The 22,803-nt window shown below is 37.7% G+C and overlaps 1 protein-coding gene and 1 long non-coding RNA gene across 4 annotated transcripts in view; one reads left to right on the top strand and one right to left on the bottom strand.

The window, feature by feature from the left end:
* pam (peptidylglycine alpha-amidating monooxygenase) overlaps positions 1-22,803 on the bottom strand; it is an 86,430-nt gene that overhangs the window by 40,531 nt on the left and 23,096 nt on the right. For all 3 annotated transcript variants that reach the window (XM_053516003.1, XM_053516004.1, XM_053516005.1), the window contains 8 exons: positions 13,829-13,916; positions 10,204-10,295; positions 9,133-9,216; positions 7,338-7,386; positions 6,123-6,190; positions 5,762-5,842; positions 5,572-5,648; positions 155-258 (listed from right to left, as the gene is read on the bottom strand). In XM_053516003.1, the coding sequence (XP_053371978.1) occupies positions 155-258; positions 5,572-5,648; positions 5,762-5,842; positions 6,123-6,190; positions 7,338-7,386; positions 9,133-9,216; positions 10,204-10,295; positions 13,829-13,916 (643 nt within the window). The remainder of the gene's footprint in view (positions 1-154; positions 259-5,571; positions 5,649-5,761; positions 5,843-6,122; positions 6,191-7,337; positions 7,387-9,132; positions 9,217-10,203; positions 10,296-13,828; positions 13,917-22,803) is intronic.
* Positions 11,081-13,810, top strand: LOC128545572 (uncharacterized). Its single transcript, XR_008365873.1, has 3 exons — positions 11,081-11,121; positions 12,875-13,024; positions 13,136-13,810. It is a non-coding gene; the product is annotated as an uncharacterized LOC128545572 (long non-coding RNA).

Genomic DNA, 22,803 nt, shown 5'->3' with positions numbered 1-22,803 from the left:
AAAACTCAAAAGAAAAACAAGGCAAGCAAAGTGGACAGTGGATTAATTCATCACAGAAATGACATTATGTGCTTAAACCTGGTGCTATTACATGAAATAATTGCCTGGCTGAACTGAGGAATTCTCGGAATTACTCACTCTGGCTTAAACTTACCCGATTTGAGTTTTAGTCGTCTTTCCCTCTCCTGTGAAAACGCAGCGAGCAGCCAGTGTGTCTCCGTATCTCACGTCAATGGCATTGCTGGCTGGATAAAATGCCTGGAACAAACACACGGCTGCTATTTATTCCTGTGGAAACGACTCACCGAGGCACAGACTGCATACTCATTTCATAAGTTTTCTTTTTTTCTTTTTTTGACTATTACATCCATACACACCATATAGAGTTCAGAAAACTGTGAATATCCAGAAGAGAAATATACTGTAAAGCCTGGATTTTTTATTTATTAATTTTTTTTTTGGTAAGCTCAGTGCATCTTTTTTGAACTAAACTAGAAAAGAAAACACTCTTCTGCAAAGGTAAAGGCAATTTCATGGTTGAGGTGAAATTAATTTAAGGGGCCTGGTGAATGAAATTCTTTTTTTATATTGTTAAAGTCAGAGCTCTGTGAAAAGACTTTTTTGGTCAGCCAGGGAAAAAGTCAGGGACGAGAGAAAGTAAGCACCAGTGGGCTGTGTGCTGCTGGAAATGCTTGGAAATGCTCTATGCATCCTGTTTTTAAAAACACAAGTGGGAGGTTTTCTTAAAGTGAAAGCCAAGAGGGAAGAGGTTCGTTTCACCTCTTTTTTTTTTTTTAAGAAGCAAATGTTGGTTCAGACTTCCTAAAATAACACAGACTGATATTTAGGCCACGTTGCTGCTGCATCTATTTTAACAGGCTCGTAGCCATTGAGATTGCAATTTGCTACGTTTGTGCAAAGCATTAAAACCTAAGTTTGCTCGAGGGAAAGAAACAAGCTGCCACACTTTCACATATGAGTCTTACGGTATAAATTTCACTCCGAACAACTTGCGTGTTAATCACTATAATCAACATAATTATCAGCGGCATCAAATATTTATTTTGCAACGAAATTGAGACGTTCACTGACATGATGATCTATTTCCACTTTTGTTAAGAGTTTTTTTACATGGCCTTCAACACTATTTAAACCTGCTGATAGCGGTGCCAAATAGACAGCCCTTGCTTTAGACAGGTGGTTCAGCGCCGTAATATTGCGGCGGCATTGCACCTCAGCGCTCCGTCTGAAATGAACGGAGGTGGAATCAGGGGTGGTTGTTTAGGTGCCTTCAATACAGGACAGGAAAGAGTAATATGAGATGTGCGTGTGTGAGAGAGAGATCCACATTCGCAGAACGGGGGTCTAATGACACGTGTGTAGGATAGGATTAAACAACAGTCAACATTTAGAAAATTACATTCTAATAAGTTATATAGAGTAGCTGAGATGTACCCTCTGCACTAAAGCTGTAGTGCATAAAGAAGTATTAACTGCAGAATCATCTGAGATTGGGTCTGATTAGGTGTGTAAAGCTTTTAGTTTTCAATCGCATTAAAATATTTACGTGTTGCTGAGGGCACTGCACTGGTCTGATTATACCATAAAGTGAAGCAAGATATAAAATGTCCTTTTCCCACCAAACTCGTTCTTCATTAGGATAAGTTACAAGAATTTGTCTCTGAAACAGGAGCCAATCGTAAACCATGAACGCAGGATTTAAATGCAGCTTACAGTAGCTAAGTGCCTCGTCAGAGAAATGACAGTGAATTATGGAAGCAAGAATGCTCTTTGGAAAATGCTATGCTTGGTGAGTGTCATGTCAATTAGCACAAATAAGCATTTTAACACTCATATTATCTGTCCTCGTTGTTTTGAAAGCACTGTCATGCAGGGTATTTCCGACACACGTAGTACACGTCACACTAGACCCTGACGCTGTTGTGGTAGAGTGCAGACGCTTAGAAGATTTTGCAACAAAATTGTGGGTTCTGTGTGAATTAAAGCATAATTTTGAGGCGGTCCTAATATCTCCTCATATGAGGATTTCTGTGTGATTTCTGTACTTCACTTGATGTAATCCCCATCCTCGCTGCTCATCTCATACTGTAGATCACTAACTATTCTAGCTCCTAGCACGAGTGAATCTCTGTTGTTACTCAGAGCGACTACACCATACTGCAGTATTGAGAAGATCGGAAAACACTATAGAATTTGTTGTCTGCACTACATCCATGTTGACTTTTCCGTTAATATGATCTCAAAGGTAAAAAATAACCAGTGAGAAAATAAGCATTTTGTTTTTTTTGTTGACAACAGGAACCTTTGACCTATAGCCTTAAAGAGCTTACAGGTGACACAGGTTACACAAAACTGTTTTAACGTGTAAAATTTTAACCTGAAAAATATGATGGAAAATGCCATCTGATGTCTTTAAAATGTGTTCCATGTGGTCTGTTACAGGCTCTTACAGGTTAATTTTGAGACTTTGAGCATTTTTTCCCTATTAACCACCATTGTAAGTGTGCTAACAACATCCCTGGTGATGTCAGAGTAACACATAGGCGCTTCTTCTCACAACAAAAACACCAGAATCTCTAAGTGCAATTATTGATTTCAATCTAAACACAATGTTCTTTTAAACAAAAGCTCAAATTTGCACCAAGTACACTTGCTGGAACCTGAACTGGAAGAGCTTTGCTCCTGCTAGCCATCCACCTTTAGTAGCGAACGTCCTAACACACTTACCATGTAAATTCAAAGAGGGATCCAAAAAATACATGGAATTTACATTTCTGCTGTGGTGGTGTTTTTTTTCCCCCCGTGAAGTTGTGGCTGCAAGTGCACAAAATGTGTGACATTAAGTGGAACCAGTTTAACTCTACTGAATATTTAAAATGACATTTTACATTTTTAGGTCCGGTCCATGTGCAGTACAGAGAAAGTGGTCATTATGTGAAGAGGTCTGAATACGAAATCAACACAGAGTCTCAGTCAAAAAGACTGCTAGCTCAAGGGCACAGAAAAATGGATTTTAACTCCTGCTTTTTTTCTTTTTTTTGTCTCCTGCTTTCGCTCTCTTCTTCTTTGATTTGATGATCAAATGTAGGTGATGGGAATGAAACATGGGATTTAAAAAATGATCTTACACATTGGCAGATAATGATCAAGCCTATCGAGCCTTAGTGGATTTATCTGACACTAAAACCCCTCTGCAGCATAACGTCAGTGGTGAAGATTCTTATCCTATGATGTATAATGTATTTGTCTGACTTATCGTGATCTTAATACGAGCAAGAGCGAAAGAGGCAGAATGGTCAATAAACCCGTCATGGCTTCTACGTAGAACTGATGAGTTTTTCGGCAAATCGATAGCAACGCTGTCAGGGACATTCGCATATCTTAATTTCTCTGAATTAGATCATTTCTAAATAGCGCTGCATGTTCTATCAAAGCATGTGAATAATTATTTGGAATGAAATACCAAACAGTGTTTTTCTCAGAATTAAGAGCTTAAGGTGAGAAACCGCAGTGCAGAACAAATGAGTCACACTGTGCATTCCTTCATCCAGCATAATTGCCCAGGTACATATAACAAGGAACATCACCTTGGCCTCCGAAATGAAGATGTTGGGTGCATCACTGAGCTGCAGAATGTACTGACAGAACAAAAGAGCTGCTTTGTGTTTCTAATCCGTCTAGTGCTGTTTTGTGCTTTTGCGCCTGGCTCAGCTGCTGCATCCTGCTGGGTCTAAGCTACTACGCTGCATGGAAGGAAGTGTAACGTCTCAGCATGGCTCACGTATGACATTTAATCCTGGCCTTTAACTCAGAAAGACAAGCCATCTGCCATCAAATATAAGTGCCTTAATATCACGGGTGGCTCTTATCAACGTGCTAGCATGCCTGAGGCTATCCTGGGAACACTGGGCTTCAGGTGGGAACACACCCTGGACGTGATGCTAGCGTAGCACACCCACACATTTGCTCTGTAAAACTTTAGCATACTTTAGCACATCCACTAACTGGGATCTATTTCGGTGGAGGGGAGAAACTAGAAAACCTTTAAAAAAACATATGGACACAGTGTGACCAGGAATAGAAACTTCAGAAGACACTAACCTGAGATCAGGATCAAACCACCATAAACTGTTTAGGGACAAATATTCATGAATGTACTAAACATCTACTGTATATGATGTGCTCTTTTGGTAAAAGGCAAGTTTTTAAAGATATTTTCATGTGTAGTTAAGCGTTCCATAGGTTGTTGCCATGGTGATCGGTGGTTAAGCCGTATCTACAGTATGTAGCAGCGTGGGTTGATGAATCGAACTCACAAAACCTTCAGGAAAGTAATTGAACATTTTGCTGTATTTGCTTCTTGTTTCAAAGTTGAATAAAATATATTAGGTGTAAAGTACATTGTTGGTGTAAAAGCTGCAGTTTTCAATTTACATGATATTGTATAAATATTAAATGTATGGTAAGTAATCATGCGCTATATACTTTCTCATTGGAAATCTCTGGAAATCTATATGAATAAAAGAAGGATTTTGTCTGTACATTGGTCAGAACTCCCTCTTTCATTTAAACATTTATATTTATTTCATAAACTCATCAGGCAAAACTGGCTGGACATAATTTAACAAAACTTTGCCAATCCTTTGATATTTGCCTGGAGTTAAACCTAAGCTAGAAATAAAATTAGGGCTCGAATACATGGACACATACACAACATATTCTATGTTGAGTAGAAGGGAAGTTATGAACAGTTATGGGGCCAGATTAGACACACAGTTTTGACATCAAACTGTGGTCACATCTTAAATCAATTGCTGGACAGAATTTAACAAACCTTCGCAGTACTGTACTTAGATATCTGCCTGAAATTTAACCTGGACCATCAAAATGTTAAGTAAAAGCGATGCTATGAACACTTAAGCGACAGAATTAATATTCTACTTTAAAATAAGCCAGGAATAGGATACTTAAGGAATAGAATCAATAGATATTAATTTAAAAAATCTAGACTGACTACTGCATGTTTACTCAATATTTTCACTGCTGAAATAACAGCGCTGAAGGAGTACAAGTGAATTTTAATGCACTGGAGTTGTTTTAGGACAAAAAAAAGAAAATTTTATCGATTTACTTTTTCGATTTCTCAACTGTGATTCACTCGCCAAGTACCGAACAGGGAGTGTATTTGGCTGATGACGAAAGAATTATAACTTGGGGTGAACAAGGAGTAAGATACCCAACCTTACAAAATGTTATTACTTTGTATTAATAAGTTAGTCATAGAGTTCTGCCATACAGACAGACAAGCAGGCAGAGCTGTACATGGGTTTCGACCTGAAATAATAATGTCATTGATTATATTAAAGCTAATCAGCTTATTTTTAGCTTTACCCTTTTGACTGTTTCTACAAACTCTTTTCCCAACTCTAGTGAAGATGCATACAGAAACACTACCAAACTGGTAGATTAATGTTACAGATTTTGTAACACAATGGAAGATTCCCTTAACACGTGTAATGAACATGTGTAATGCAGGTAGACCAGAAGTACCTGTGGTAGCTGTGGAGACTGCCGGCCAATCAACGTCCACTCTCCCTTTCGAACTCTGTAACCACTAACGACTTTACCTATAGCACACACATAAAACTTATTTTCAAGCAATCCATAGGCAAATTAAACAATTTCTGTTTAAAACTCAGAGTATAATGGAGATAGTAGGATCGGAAATACAGGAACTCACCAAGGCGATGTGTGTGGGTTCTGAAGGCAAATGGGTACATCGGGTATGACTGGTAATTGCAAGCGATGTCAGCATTGACAACTAGAAGCAAACAACATGCCAAGTTTTCAATTACTGTCACACCGTGGCATTACACAAACTGTCAAGGATTTATATTTGAACCAAAAAACTAAAATGAAACATGGACATTTGTACAGAACAATGGACTTTAAGAGCCTGGGAATTCTCAATAAAAAAAAAAAAAAAAAAACAGACAGTGAGGAACCAGGTTGTGTGTGTGTTTGGTGATTTAATCCCCCTTTTAAATGAATCCTCTCAAAATATAATCAGTGTCAGATTGGCAGGCAGCTCCTCGTTGTACCTGTCTTTCCCGGCGGGATAACGGTGTCTACGGACATCATCAGGTACATGCCAGCTATAAAGGGCTGCCTGGACAGGAAAATGCAAAATGTCATTAAATTTGTCCTCTAAATCTCATCCTTACACTGCACCGAGCATTTAATCATTCAACATTGAAACCTTAAATAAAGGAAATTGATTTCTTCCAAAATAGCTCTTAGCCATCATGCTATCAAGGATTTACATGCTTCATTTTGTCAGTCTGTAATCCCACAAGGCGCCTCGTGATTACGCCAAGCTTTTTGCACGTGGATTTGTTCGGCTCTGCTAAATCTTTCTGCGTCCCACAGGTACTTTTAAAAAACGTTTGTTAAAGAAAGTGGATCAGATGTGTGGAAAAACAACAATTCTATTTCTCGTCTTGTGTGATTCTTTTAACTAATGGACTTACTGTGTGTGTAAGTTAAGGACAAAGAAGAGCAAAAAAAGGAGAAAGTAGAGCTCCAAATCGACCACCGGCCTCATCCATCAGCTATCTATCGGCATCATTGACAGGAGCGACGAAATCCCGACCTAGGCGACACACTGAAATCAGATCAATAATAATCTGCTTCAGTGATGTCACTCTGCTTTAACTACAGCCGCTGTACGACTTTTTATCAATTAGCAATTCCCTGTGTACGTGTATCGTTTTAAAAACATCAGTTTTAGAGCTACGAGTCTAAGCACTAGATGTACTGTAGAATGGACTGAAATGGTAAATTTACCTCCTGCTGTGAGGCAGTTAGTCAAGCAATCCATCGACTTTGACTATAAAAGCTTTTAAATCCCTAATTAGATTTTCTGCCCATTTAAATTGCAACTCCTTTTTGCTTTTTCACAGGGAATGTCCAATTATTGCCACAACACCCTGATAATTGATGCAAGGGCCATAATTACGTGCTTCATAAAAAAAAATAATAATAATAAATAAACTGCCTAAGGTTGATGGATCTAACAGTCGATGCAGCTTCAGTCAATAAACATGGGCAGTTTGTAGGAAAGAAACTGCTTAAATAAATCAAATTCCGACATTTACCAAGCTTGTTATTATTTCCAAATAAATAATTATACTAATACAGCAGAAAAAAAAGTTTACAAGCCTAGGAGGGATACTGAAACTGAACAATTTTTCAAATGCACTCATGCACAGACTTAGCATCAGCATCGAAAAAAACTATAAGAATTAGAAACTTACGGTTTGGAAGTCATTCTGAGAGTAAGTCCTGAGCAGTCTTTATGGTGATCTGAAACCAAGGTAAAACACAGTCAGCCCAAACCATTCACTCTAAGTCACCTCATTATGATTTGGCTTGCTAAGCAGAATCAGGCTGAAATAAAAGTAGTGCCTGTAGGTTTTTTTTAGTTCACAAAAATTATTTATTTAAAAAAAATAGAAGTTGACAACACTGGGCAAATACTCGCAGGTTGAGAGAATAATGAGTAGGTCAGCAGTTTCGCCCCAGAAGGGCAGCTGTTTGAAAGTTATTTTCTTAAATTATCCAGAAAATGGAGTGAAATACTGGGCGAAATATTAAAAATAGATCAGCGTTGTCAGAAGCTTCTCTGAAGCTGCCTGTTAGCCATTTCACCGGAACAGGTATCTCCCAGAAGGGCAAAATAATGTATTCAGAAAACTCGAGCCTCATTTCCTTAGCCTCCTATTCTCATCCAAGGGAGTATTACCGCAGTTTGCAGTTATTGCTGTATTAAAATTTTGCTGGAAATTGTCAGTTGCTGTGCATCAATCATTACGCATGATCATTTTAGAACAAAACCAGACTAAGATAATGATATAAGACACCAACCAAAACAGAACATCCTTGACATTAAGGAAGAGGGAATCGCACATCCTTTAGTAGGATTATCACCATCATAGCGTAGTTAAAACAAATTATTAATTAAGTTATATGCAATAATCCCATGATCTGTAAATCCTTCATAATAGCTATAATCTGAGGTGCTGTTTGTTAATTGGTTTTGAGTTTTGTTAATTTTTAAGGCTGGTCAATTTAAATTAACTTCCACTCTGCAGCAGAGGTAAGTTTTGTTCTTGCAAAATGCACTTGACAATACTGTTCTTGCAAAAACTATTACAGAACAGCTAACCTTCATTTTTCTAAATAACAACTGTCTGTTGTTGTTGTTGCCTAATTACCTAATGCCATATGTGTTATTTTATGTGTATTGTTCTACGAAGTAGAAAATAAAACTTGTGTCCAAACTTTTGACTGGTTTTATCAAATAACTTATTTATTAATTCACAGGGACTCTTCTAGTATGGTAGATCATTTACATAATCCAACTACAGTTATAATTTTTTTTTTTTTTAAGTAGTAAAAAATTTTATTTGTTATTTAACAAACAAAAATGGTGAAGCTCCCTGTGAACATTTTCGCAATAAGTCTTCAGTGTCAGGGCCATGAGAAGGATGCTAAAAGTAATTCTGCTTTGCATCAGGACGTACAGTATCGCAACACTCCACTGGTGCCTAGTTTTCTATAACATCTCCCACATACCCCATCATCATTTATTCCTTAACTACATTATGACCAATTATAAAAAATTGCTGTTCTCTTTGGATGGGGTCCATGAGGTCATGTATGTGGAATAACGTGGATGACACTTTCCTTGGTGGGTGTAGATTTGAAAAGACCAAATTAGGATTAAAAGGGGGCAATTTCAGATTGTACAAAATCTGGATGTAGTTAATTATTTCTTTGCTGTATGTAATTCAAGTGAAGGCACTTCCAAAACTTTTTACATGTCATTTCTTTTATGAAAGTAAAAAATTGTACAAGGCCATGCAACATACAAACCATTTAGATCAATTTCTTCAAGAACTACTAATTTGCCACAATACAAATTGGTTTCGTCTAATTTCTCTATTTTCTCATTATCACTTGGCAGAGAAACAGCGGCACCAAGCCAGCATTCTGTCAGTCAGGTCACAGAGTTCCAGCCTGCTGTTTGGATCGTCAGTGAAAATGTACCTTTAAAGTTATAGACATCACCATAGTGGATTTGCAGCACAAAGTAGGTTATCCTGGAATTTCCTCCAACTCTAAAGCCGACATCTGTGCAAGAAAAAAGAGAGAAAATTAAAGAACCGTAAAATCAGACAGGCATGTGAAATGAGAGAAAGAGCCAGAGACTGAGAAATATATGGTGTATGAGGAACCAATTACTGTCCTTGTGGCTATCTTCGCCGTACAGATATGTTGATAAGAAGTCTCAGCGGAGAGCAATTACAATTGTTGAGAGAAATTCCTCTGATTATTAATGATCTCAGAAGTTAGCTGTCTGTGCTGGGGTCATTGATAACACAAGGGACAGTCTGATAAGAGTTACACAAAAAGGCACAGAAAGAAGAAAAGGCACTGACAAATGGAAAGACAGAGAACATAGGGATTGAAATAATCAGGAACCACTCGATATGATATTATCATGATACGTAGGTGCTGATTCAATTTGTAAGCATCATGATTCTAGGTATCATGATCCCCATTCGATATTATATATTTAGCAACTTTACCAACCACACGTGTCCTGCAAAATCAAAATGTTAAGTAGAATGAAAGTTATGAGAAACTTTGTGCGAGATTACGTCACAGCATCTAGCGCTTTTTTTTTTTTTTTTAGGAGAATATAGTGATTTTTCCCCTTCAGGTGGGCGTTGCTATACAGGGCACTCAACAGAGCTGATCAACCCGATAGTGAAAATAGTACAGAATATGCAGAAGACATGAAGACACGACTGTAATGCTCCTAAAAGCCGCCCAAATCCTAAATACACAGACACGAAAGCACGACACATCATCGCTTACTTAAAATAATAATAATAATAATAATAATAATAATAATTGTATGTACACTATAAAAACTGAACCTTGCATTTTATATATATATATATATATATATATATATATATATATATATATATATATATATATAAATTAAAAAAGTCGATTGTACGTGCCGATGTATGTATTGAAAAAAGAACTGAATCGATTCCCACCCCATCTCTAATGGACCGTAGTCTAAATACAGAAAGACAGAATCACCTTTAGGGAGTTTGGTGGGTGGAGCATTTCTGGCCCAGGCATACATAATCTTGGCTTCATCCTCACAGGTTCCCTGTTCTGTCCCACAGTCCCTACACACACACACACACACACACACACACACACACACACACACACACAAACACAGTTTCATTATTCACCAATCTATCAACACGCTCAGAGCCCTGAAGGCTTAATAAATGATCACACGGACGAACGTGTTTACATCATGGAGGGGAATTATAATACAAAAGTGTGAGAGACCTCATGTTATCATTACATCAATACTGTTTAAACCATCGTTTGGCATTTCATCACACGAAAATGTGAAAAAATACAAAAGTGCTCTGTGTTGGGGCTTAAATTAATACAAATATTTATATTTATTTGCCAGAGAAAATGTACTGCCTCTACACATGATCAGGACTGAACATCGAAGCTCAAATTCACTCAATCCTGGTGCCATGCATTATGTTAAAAGTGCTTCTGTGAATTCAAAGATGAGCACTGTATTAAACATGCATTGATTGTTGAATAGAAAAATGAATAAATAAATACATTTTATATACACATACATACATACAGTACTGTGCAAACGTTTTAGGCAGATGTGAGAAAAGGCGAATACTACAGATTATATTAACTGTTTGTTTTATTACTCTTTGCTGCTCTTTATAGAAGTTTAGTTTATGTAGAAATGTTTTGAAATGCATCTTTTTTATAGCATTTTTTGTTTGCGCAAGACTTTTACTGTACATGCTGGAGAACATGATCTCTTCGGGTAACTTTGTGACACTTCCTTCTTTTTATTTTCTTGCAAACTCAGCAGGCTACATTAACATGATAAACATATTTTTAGTTAGTTTCGAGTTTCGCCTTTGAAGCAGCCGGTGGCTAGAGAAATCAAATGAAGGTTAGGTGAGGTTTAAGGTCTATTTATTTCATATTTTATATAATTAACTGTTTTTTTTTCAATGATTTGATGCTTAATTTTCTATATAAAAAAAATATGATTATAGTTTTTAAAATTGGTCATTCAAAATATTGAAAATTGGTAATATTGGTAATATTTTTGAGTGGCTGGAACAGATTATCAGCGATTACATTATTTCCTATGGGAAAATGCATTTCGCAATACAAAAAAATTTTGGCCTAAAAAACTCGCCTACAGAATAGAATAAACTCTTTGAGGTACCATTGGATTTCGCTTAAGAATATCAGATTCGTTGGGGTTAAATCCCAAATAACCTTTAATGGAAATCTGTCATGCACACAACATTTTTGTTTAGCGGTCGGAAGGTGATTTGACATTGGAAAGCCTGGTGTTAGAAGCTAGTTAGCTTTGCGGCCATGAATAAAACAACACAGATGATTTAGAGATGTTTCAAAACAACTTAGAAGCAATTATTGAGGGCTCAAAGTTTTGTTTTTTTTTTGTTTCTTTTAAATGACCTAACGGTATCAGATGTGTTTTTCTTGATGACTGGTGACCAAAAGTTAGCATAATGAACAGTTATTAGAGCATCTGGGACACCAAGTGATGCATTGAGTTAAATGTGCTTTAGGAACAGCATCAATTAAAACAGGCCCTCTGAGATTCAGGTCCACATCGAAATGACAATCACAGAATCGTTGCTGTTGACTATCCTTGGCTTAACTGCTTTTTAACAGAAAGAGCATTTCAGGTTGACGGAGATAACAGGACGTCTTTAGATTTCACCAGGTGCTAAACAGAATATCAAACAGCAAACACAAAGGCATTTACACACAAAGTGAATGAATGTTTCTTTCTGCTTACTTTTTTTTTTTTTTTTTTTTACTATTGACATTTTTGTGTTAGATCCTCTTCTCAGAGATCTACACTGATATTTACAATCATTTTCTCCCACAGAGTGAAATGCAATAGAGTAATGGATTTTTTTTCATAAATAATGTAGGTGACTTAAATTATATATCTTTCAAGACTACATCTAGATATACTGCATCTAAAACTAAAATAAAGACACTCAGGCAATGTTTTCTTAAATCATAAATCAAACATCAACACAAAGCAACTCCAACCAGAATAGCACGGTTACTGAAGATGAACAGATGAATCAACGAATATATATATCTATTTTTTTGTACACTGCCAAAGACAACAGCTATGCACTTTGGAAGTAGAGTATTGTAGTTTTTATCTCTGAAAGCACTTCGGGTAAAAAAGCAGTAAATTTTGAAACAGCAGGAAAAAAAATTGATTTTTGCAGAACAAAAGGAACCATACAAATTACACATTTTACATAAAACAACCAAAATCCTACAAATGGATTTATTTCACAATATTAAACGTCTAAGGCAAAACAACTCAGAGGTCATGTTTTTTTTTTCTTGTAAAACAAAAAAAAACCACAGGAGTATCAATCCAAAAGCATAGCATTTATACTTCATGATTTATAACTTATTGAAGATGTTTGTTTCAGGTGTACAACATGTTTTTTTTTTTTAAGAAAAGCATGGCTTTAAAGTTGCCTTTTAACATGACTCATTTCACCTTCATTTGCACAGGTCCATACTAGTTGATGCCTATAACACCGTCTTGTGACGTCTTTCTCTGCTCTCTGGATTTGCTGCATTTGGGTGTGATAAGTCACATGACCTGGCCTATTTTTTCATGTCTCCTTTTCCTCAGTGATCCTCTGCAGCATTCTTGAGCCTCACAGACACTTTACACTGAATCTTTGATGTTGTCAGAGGGAAAAATATGGAGTCCAGAGGATTGAGGGGAGATTTATTTTTAATCAAAGGCTGGTTCTACTAACAAGAACAGAGGCAGATTATGGTGGGGAGCCACTGTATTTGTTTATATCCAAGTCAAAAGCAACCAAGTAAACAGTTGCACCCAAAAGTAAATTTCAATCTTACAGTTTATATATGTGTGTTTGCATTTCAGGGACTAAAATAGCAGAGACAGAGGAGTGAGATGTGGTCTCATTAGCGTGCAGTTTTCTTTGCAGAGGCGTGGAATTTTCTGTCTGATGTTCTGACCTGAAACGACCTGGACTCGACCGGAACGTTTTCTTTTTGTGCTGCTTATCACACAGACCCAAGAGCAAAGACAAAAGGATGGAGAGGCAATGCTCTAACGCCGATATGAAATCCCCCCCACCCTCCCTTAATCTAGCCCACAACCCCACAGGGCAGCTCTAACAACCCCTGTTGTCAAGCTAGATGTGGTTGCCCTGGTAACAGGCGAGTTTATTAGCGTCTTCCTCACTGCCTCTCTCACACGCTCTCAGGAGAACAACACGTCATTCTGTGTTTCTGTTGCGGGGTACATTCAAACCAGAATGAGTTTATTAAGCATACATACATGACTAAGACTTCAGACTAAATAAGATCAATTAAAAAGGTTTCTGGCAGCTTGTAATGATCTGTTCACTCCATTTGTTTTTAGAAGTTTATAAATTACGGTCAACAGGGCTGTTAAATAGCTTCAATAATGACAAAATGCCTAATTCAACTGTTTGGAAAATGGAAAACTACTCCTTCTTTCTGCACTGCGTAAAGCCGTGTAATACTTTTGTAAACAGATCTGTGTAAGGGACATTGATCTTAGTTTAAAGTGGAAAAATGTGCCACTTACCAGTAGCCTTTGGTGGAGTAAGGGGTTCTGCAGCCATACAAGAGCATGTGGTGGGCCGTCTCCATGGAAGCATGGGGCACAAAGTCCACTGAAGAGAGAGAAACAGACATGTGTTAGCAATTTAGACTGACATACATAAGGATCCCAGACCATATTCATTTCTTCACAATAAAGACATTTAAAGAAAGCTGAGTTTTAGCATCCATGATTCGGTGGTGTTTAAACACAATGACACGTTAACAAAATTCCATGACACTGATATCCACTAAACACTAATAGCTTTGTGCATTGACCTCATCAGAAATGGCTGCTGGATTAGATATGAGGGGAAGAAAAAACAAAACCCATCCTATTCTATAACAGCTCAAGGCCAAAACATCATAGTGCACAAACAGCGCAAAGAATAGAAAAATATTTTTTTTTCTTCACCAGTTAAATACTACTTTCTCTGTGTATTAATAGAGCTGGTCAATGCAGAAATAATGACAATATCCATCATGTAAACACATAAGATGGAGCAGTTTGAACTGATCTGGCCCAAACAGAAAGGATTTTCAATCAGAATGAGAGAGGTGATGTAAAGCTTTAATAATCCATTGATAATAAAATCTGTAAAACATGAAAACAATACACTAGATCTGATCATATCACACTTGCTGGAATTAATATAATCTTTGTGCGGCTGTTTGCCAGACATTGTGGTAATTTTAGGTTAGATTTTACGTTTTGCCAAGTAAGAAAAGATTGCTTCCGGTACAGATTTTTAAACTCCATGAACACCATGTCTTTAATTTCATTCACTTAATTTTTGGTGAAGGTGGACTCAACAATTCATATGTAGTAAAGCATCTAACCAATCACCTGATAAGGTAAAATTCTTGTAACCAATTGTGACACAGGAGGCAGGACTTATTGAAAAAGATAGGAAGCCTAACCCACCTTTAAAGTTGGAAAAAATACTACTGCTTATACTTTTATAATTCTTGCAAATTAAAAGCTTCACAACCTGTAGAACCTCTTTGTGCATTTTATTAAAGTCATATTCTCATTAACATGTTCCTCATCCTCATTTTCATGTAAACACATCTTATTGGAGCTGCATAACTGTAGACTGTTTCATTGCAACCTGTAATCATAAGGAATTCAATGAATCCACAAATTAAAGAAATATTGTCCATGTAAAGGTAGCTAATGTCAGACTGGCATGTTGTTACATACTGTAGCATATACCACTAAATAAAACCCAATTTTAGGATTTCATAAATTGTAAATTCCTATAGGTGTCTGAAAATAATAAAAGGCTGACTGTCAAATAAATGCCTTAGCCCTGCGTTCACTAAACTACTCAAGTTTATTCTGCTGCCGGTTTGCAAACCTGAACCTAATCACTGTGCTACTGCAAAGTCAGCAATATGGCCTCCACAAGAGCATCACCAGGGGTGGCAATTTGATACAATGATTTTGATTGACGCCCTGTACTGGACGTTCTCTTCGAGCTAGCTTAATGGAGTCATAAATAATTCATGTCCTCTTCTGACGGACAGGCTATTCCTGAATCAGTTGAATGAAAAGCTACAAAAATAGAGCAGGTACAGTTTAGCTCTTGCCTTTATACACATTCAGCACTTGTATTAAAAAAATAAATAAATAAAAACATGGTGGAAATGAACTTTTAACGTTGTGCAATAGAGGGAGATGTCACAGAAGCATCATTGAAACACCACTGAAGCACCAAAGAAGGCTCATGTAGCTACAATAGATATGACACTTGGATAGGAGGATAATTGTGCCCTCTCAGAGGAACAGCAAATGTTCTCCGCTGTCAATCGCAGAGACACAAACCAATCATGGGGAGGTCTGTGAGCTCATGTACACAGAAGAGGGCAGACAGTGCGTTCCTCTGAGGATATTACACCACCCTGTGATGCAGCAGCAGTTTCGAAAGATGCCATAAAGGGATACACATGTCTGGACACACAGAGAAAGCAGATGATAGTCTCTGTTTGTTCTCTGACGTGTGTGATAGAGGAAAGAAAGCTGGCTGGTGGGGTGGAAATGGGAAAATGAGAAACGGGCAAAGCGAGAGAGAAAAAAAAAAGTACTAACTATTCGTAAAAAACTCTCAGAAGAGGATAATGTCTCCGTGAATCAAGACTATTAATATTAGACAAAATAATTTATCATTTAGAGTGTGTCCCACTTTAATAAAAATCCACTTAAAAGAAGATTACACAAAGATACTACAGACGGTTTTTGAGACTCGACTGAGACCATATCATCCTCACTGACAGGAGGGGGGGATCTGTGTGCACAGTGGGTAGTAATTCTTACTCACAGTCCCGTTCTCCCTCTCTCACACCCACACCTAACCATTAACACTCGGTCCTCAGTGAGAGAAGTCTGTAATGAAGTAGCACAATGCTTTGTCATTAATCACAGCTCAGGGGAAAATTCTCAGTCCCTGTCTGGACAGCAAGAAGACAGGATAAAGTCATCACATGTCAAACAGCACTGCATCCCCCAGCTATAGTCTCCCACTTTCACACACACACACACACACACACACACACACACACACACACACACACACAATGGATATATTTATGGTTGTCTGCAACTGCTGGCTATTATCAATGCTATCGTTAGTCGAAGATGGCTCAGGTGGATGAAGTGCAGCTGATTGGTTTTCGGCATTACAGGATTGTTTCTGCTTTTCTGTAATCTACCCTGCAGGCGGCCTAATACAGCAGCAAACACCTCAGTTTTTCATTAGGATGACAAGAGCAAGGTCATCACAACAGGTGCAGCACACAGCAGAGCTTCTACACAAGCATCATGTCAGTCTGAGATCATTATATTTCACTAAACATCTACTGTACCCACCATGGACTATAAATCAAGCACAATAATGGGAAAATCTTAGCTCTGACGTAGGATTCTGACAGAGTAGCTCTAACTAAAGTACTGTGCAAAAGTCTTGAGGCACCTTTCATTTCTTCACATTAATTATATTATGTTAAATAAATAAAATGGGAACAAATGTCTTACTGTGACAGGCTGCAAAGAGCTTAAAGAATTAAATTTAAAAATTGGCTGATTCTGTAACAACCTCAGCACCAAACTTATTTCCCCTCTCGTCTGTTCCAAGCATTCAACTTCACAAGTATACTATTCACTAGCCTGATCAATTGTCACCATCTGCACCTGCTTATCACTGGTTCATGTCTTAAGTTAGATGGTTTTTATGGTCAGGTACAGGGACTGGACTGAAAATAAGAGTCAAACATTTGCCAAAATGAGAGCCATGATGATATTAAATTGGCATAAAAATTGTTTAACACATTATTAAAACCTGTAAGAATAGTGCTGAACCTTTAAGAAACTTTGTAAAAGAAATGTGGTCATAAAGAAATCATGAATGGAGATGACTTAAAAGCTTAATGAAGATTTTTTAAAAATGTCCAGTAGAAATCTAAGCTATGATTAATAGTTATTGAAAAAAAAAAAAAAAGGATCTCCATTTACACAATGTGGAAAGAACTGGATTGGGACTGAACATCTGTGTGGCCATAAAAAATAAACACTTGTTACTAAAACTAATCTCAAAAAACACTTACATTTACTAGGAACCATAAAGATTAGATTTTGGAGAAATAGAAAAAAGTCACATGGTCTGATGAGTCCAGACTGATCCTATTCCAGAGTTTTGGCCGCATCAGGATAAGACGGGCAGCATAAAGCGATGCACTCATCATGCATACTGTCCACCGTACAAGCCTCTGGAGGCAGTGTTATGATCTGCAGTTTCTTCAGCTGGTCAGGTCTAGACTAAGCAATGTTATGTGGCAATAAAATGCAGCTGACCTCCTGAATGTACTGAATGACCAGATTATCACATCTATGAAGTTGTTTTACTTCCGTGAAGGCACGGGCAAATTCCAGGATTAAAGTTACTGAAAGTGTGGCTCGGGATACAGAAGTGCCAAGATGCCTATAAGCATGTACACTATACTATATATACCTGTGCTTTATTGGCCAGCAAACCCGCCCAATCAAAACACAATCTATGGGGTTTTGGGAAGAGAGAGATGCAAGACATCAGTCCCAACATCTCAGAAAAGCTGAAGGCCACTATCAGAGCAACCAGGGCTTCCAAAAACACCTCAGCAGTGCCACAGACTGATCGCCTCCATGCCAAGCTGCATTGCTGCAGTAATTCATCCAATTCACTGAGGCTCCACCCCACAACCATACCACCTAAAAGATTTGCTCCCAATATCCTGGTGCCAGACACCACAGCACACCCCAAAAAGCCCTATGCAGCCATACCCCTGTGTGTGTGTGTGTGTGTGTGTGTGTGTGTGTGTGTGTGTGTATACATTAATGATAACTGTGATATAACCGGAATACTTCACTGCAAACCTAATAAAGCAAAAGCTAAAGCTAATATCTGAAAATGATACACTCAAGGGTGTAGCATCAGTCAGCTGCCACTGTGCTGCACTACACCCCTAACTAGCATGCCTCATTTTCATCCAGTGGGGCAAAAAAGTATTTAGTCAGCCACCGATTGTGCAAGTTCTCCCACTTAAAAGGTAAGAGATGCCTGTAATTTTCATCATAGGTATACCTCAACAAGACCTGCACCAGGCTGGGAAGACTGAATCTGCAATAGGTAAGCAGCTTGGTGTGAAGAAATCAACTGTGGGAGCAATTATTGGAAAATGAAAGACATACAAGACCACTGATAATCTCCCTCGATCTGGGGCCCATCTGAAGTTTGCTAGAGAGAATTTGGATCATCCAGAACAGAACTGAGAGAATGCCATATGGTCAGATGAAACCAAAAAACCACAAAACCAAAACTTTGTGTTTGGAGGAAAAAGAATGCTAAGTTGCATCCAAAGAACACCATACCTACTGTGAAGCATGGGGGTGAAAACATCATGCTTTGGGGCTGCAAAGGGACCAGGATGACTGATCCGTGTAAAGGAAAGAATGAATGGGGTCATGTATCGTAAGAGTTTGAGTGAACACCTCGTTCCATCAGCAAGAGCATTAAAGATGAAATGTGGCTGGGTCTTTCACCAGGACAACGATCCCAAACACACCGCCCAGGAAACGAAGGAGTGGCTTCATAAGAAGCATTTCAAAGTCCATAGAGTGGCCATAGCCAGTCTCCAGATCTCAACCTCATAAAAAATCTTTGGAGGAAGTTAAAAGTCTGTGTTGCTCAGCGACAACCCCAAAACATCACTGCTCTAGAGTAGATCTGCATGGAGGAATTGGCCAAAATACCAGCAACAGTGTGTGAAAACCTTGCCAACAAAGGATATATAACAAAGTATTGAGATGAAATTTTGTTTTTAACCAAATACTTATTTTCCACCATAATTTGCAAATAAATTCTTTAAAAATCCTACAATGTGATTTTCTGGATTTTTTTCTTCTTATTTTGTCTCTCATAGTTGAGGTATACCTATGATGAAAATTACAGGCCTCTCTCATCTTTTTAAGTGGGGGAACTTGCACAATTGATGGCTGACTAAATACTCCCCCCCCCCCACTGTATAATAGTTGTTATTTCTTAAATGAATGACTTAAATGTAGATTACAATAAACGTCATATCCGAGACGTTTTATCTGTATATCTATTTATATAGAGAGCTTTTAAATCTACATATTTATAATAGTAAGCCATTGAGACATCAGAAACCCTACACTCCTCCTTGGGCTAGATTCTTCGGTACTGCATAATACTTTAGCCCTAAAAAAAAAATCACTATGAATATATATTTATGTAAAAGCTACATTATACATCACAATAAAATATATTCATGTGTGGAATTACCAAATATTTGCAGACATTTCCCATTCAAAACAAGCATACAGGGCCTGAATGATACAATCGGCACTGAGCCTAAATAAAATGCACTCAACGAGAGACCTAAAATAAATCTCTTGTAAAAGCAATTTGCTTAAGTTAATCACAATATGCCCCCAAAAAAACCTACTTAGTGCTCTCTCTCCTGGTTTACTGGTGTTAATTTCCATGTGAACGGAGAATGGCATGGTTTTGCTTTCGAAGCAGAAACATGTGTATAGGTCTCTGAGTTATTGCAAGTTTATTCAGAGCTAAGCAAAACACGTGGGCCAGATAGTCAGTTATATTGCATTTTTCTGTGATTTGTCCATATATAACAGCTTCATCTCCCTTCACTCGGCCCATAACAGTGTTTGATTCCATTATAGGAGCTACGGATAGCTGACATGACGGAGAGGAAAAGCAGGCAGGCTGATGAAGCACTTCTGTGAGGAATAGAAACCATTACTGAATGCTGCTGCTGCTGATTGTGTGTGTGTGTGTGTGTGTGTGTGTGTGTGGGTGGGGGGGGGGGGGGGGGGGTGTGAGAGAGAGAAAATGTGAGTGTGTGTGCAGTGTCAAACACCTGAAAGTGATAGATGAGGTCTGCTTCATGTAACAATGACTTGAAAGGAAAAAGGAAAGTCACAAACACAAACACAAGCTCAACTGTACATGTCATACAAACTATCTGAGAGGCTGTACATGGTCGATATAACGTCATTTGACTCGCAACTTAAATATCTGTATTTAAACTTAAAAAGCGACAAGTCCTGTGAGTCCGCTGTATGATGGATAAAGTCTGTGAGAAACAATCAGTTTAACACAGTCATATGTGAAGTCGGAAGAAAACAGCTCGGATTTGAAGCAGACATATTTTAACAAATGTTAAGTAAAAATATACATATTATAGCCGTCACGTATTTGTATTACTTATCTGACACAATCACTATGATGTTAATTAGCAGACAGGCTTATTCATTGGTCTTCATGTTCATGCTGTGGAAAATTACAGCCTTTTTTTTTTTTTTACACTCTTCTCCTAATTTAAGGGCTCAAAAGTAATTGCCACTCGAAGGTTTCTCTGCTAACTGTGCCACTGGATTACTGGCTCATGCACATGATGGCGGGGAAAAGGTCTAAAGTTAATTCTAGACCTCCTCAGTTCACAGTTTAAAAACAAGAACTGATACGAACAATACTTAAAAAGCAATTAATTTTTTTTTTCAGATTATTTTCCCCCAGAATGAGCAAGAAGGATGATTATAAAGCGACACATTACAGTACGTGAGCGAACAACACGTGCCTGAATAAACGAAACATTTTATTTTTTATCTGGCTGCTTGTTTGACCACCTTCTACTGTCTGCAATCAAATTATGGACATCAAAACCCTATCCAAACGTTTTTTTTCCCCCCATTATTCCTCTATGATAACAATAGTAAAATTACTTTGCTCATACTTATTTGAGCAGACAGATGCTGTTCCAGAACTGACTTTCAGGCTTATTAAAAATCACAATGCAGGTAGAAAATAAATCGATTTACATAAACTCTGCCCTATATTTTGCACCATATTGTAAAAACATCTCGAATTTACATTTTTATTTCGCAGACGCTGCTGGGTAGACCGACTCCAAAAGTGCTGACAGATGAATCTGCATGGAGTTATAAACTGAAGGACAAAAGACAAGTGCTATTTTCTACAAGTGCTTGACTTTTATGAAGTAACAAAAAGTAATGCAATAAAGCCTGACATGACTCCTTGTCCAGTGTAAATTTGAGGTCAGGCTTTTGGGGAAGGAAGAGACACTTGCTCAACGCTAAACAGTGGAACAGTGAGATCTAGCACTACGAGCATGTTTAGACCTCTGAAAAGGAGGTCTGATGGCTTGAAGCTGCCAAATGTGGACACAAGGGCATGGGGTATCTCACAGAGAGAAGTTTGGGACGTTCTAGAGCAGGTGGACAACGGGTTCTAAATGATCAGTTAAGATATAGAACATGAAAGAAAAAAACAGGAAGAGGAGCATTGCAGTAGTCTAGAAATAACTAAACAATAAGTTGGACTACTAATCAGAAGGTCCCTCAAGTCTCTTAATCTTCAACTGAAAAGTAATGGAAGCATAAATAATTTTACCAAACATCAAATTTTTGTATCGCTTTGTTATTTTAATAACATCCACTTTTCACGACTTAAGACTTAAGACACTGGATATTGGAGTGTGGCTATGGGGATTTGTCCGTTCAGGCAGAACAGCATTACTGAGGTCATGCACTGCAGGTCATGCTGGATTTATCACAGCTGTGCACAACCTCGAGTGTGACATTGCTTTTATACAACAGTTCCGCAATCACCACTTATCATCAGCAGATTATGGCACGTTTGTTTATTCAACAGTTATTTTGCTTTCTTCCGCGACTGCCAGAGCTGGCCTCCGACAATTGGAGTAATTAAACAGGGGAGAAAATAAAGTTTTAAATTCTTAATGGTACCCTGTAGCCAGAAAGTGAGGAGAATAAACCCTGGAGGTGAGGGACAGATCTATAAATCTCCTATGTTTCTCTTTATATTTCCATTTTAAAATATCAGCTCCGTTAACTTAGGTGGTAAAACCCCGAATAGCCTTAAATATAAAGTTAGTGTGCACAATCCATCGTCTCACCACATAGTGTCCTTGATCAGGTACTGAGAATGATTTGTAATTTCGCTTTGTGTTAGGAGCTAGTAATCTTTGTAGCTTTAAAAAAAAAAAAAAAAAAAAAATATATATATATATATATATATATATATATATATATAAAGTATGGATGCTGTCTGCTGCTGTCGTACAGTACAGACCTTATTTGACTCATGCTGCGACCAACAATTGGTGTAATTAACGATTATAAGAGCCCCTGTGAAGCGGAATGATAGATAAAGTAAAACTTCAATTTTGGAATAAGTCTCTTCCAATCAGATTGCGAGGTTAGAACTAACTGTTGTATTATATAGCTTAACAGATCAACAAATGACAACAGTAGTAAGTGAATAAGTGAACTGTGTGGCATGAGTCTAAATCTTCTATCAAGCCTTGCTAATGGATATTGTGCTTTACCCTGTGCTATAAAAC

This window comes from Clarias gariepinus, chromosome 17 (assembly GCF_024256425.1).
Source record: "Clarias gariepinus isolate MV-2021 ecotype Netherlands chromosome 17, CGAR_prim_01v2, whole genome shotgun sequence".
In the NCBI taxonomy this organism is placed as follows: Eukaryota; Metazoa; Chordata; class Actinopteri; order Siluriformes; family Clariidae; genus Clarias; species Clarias gariepinus.
This window is presented reverse-complemented; position numbering and strand designations above follow the sequence as displayed.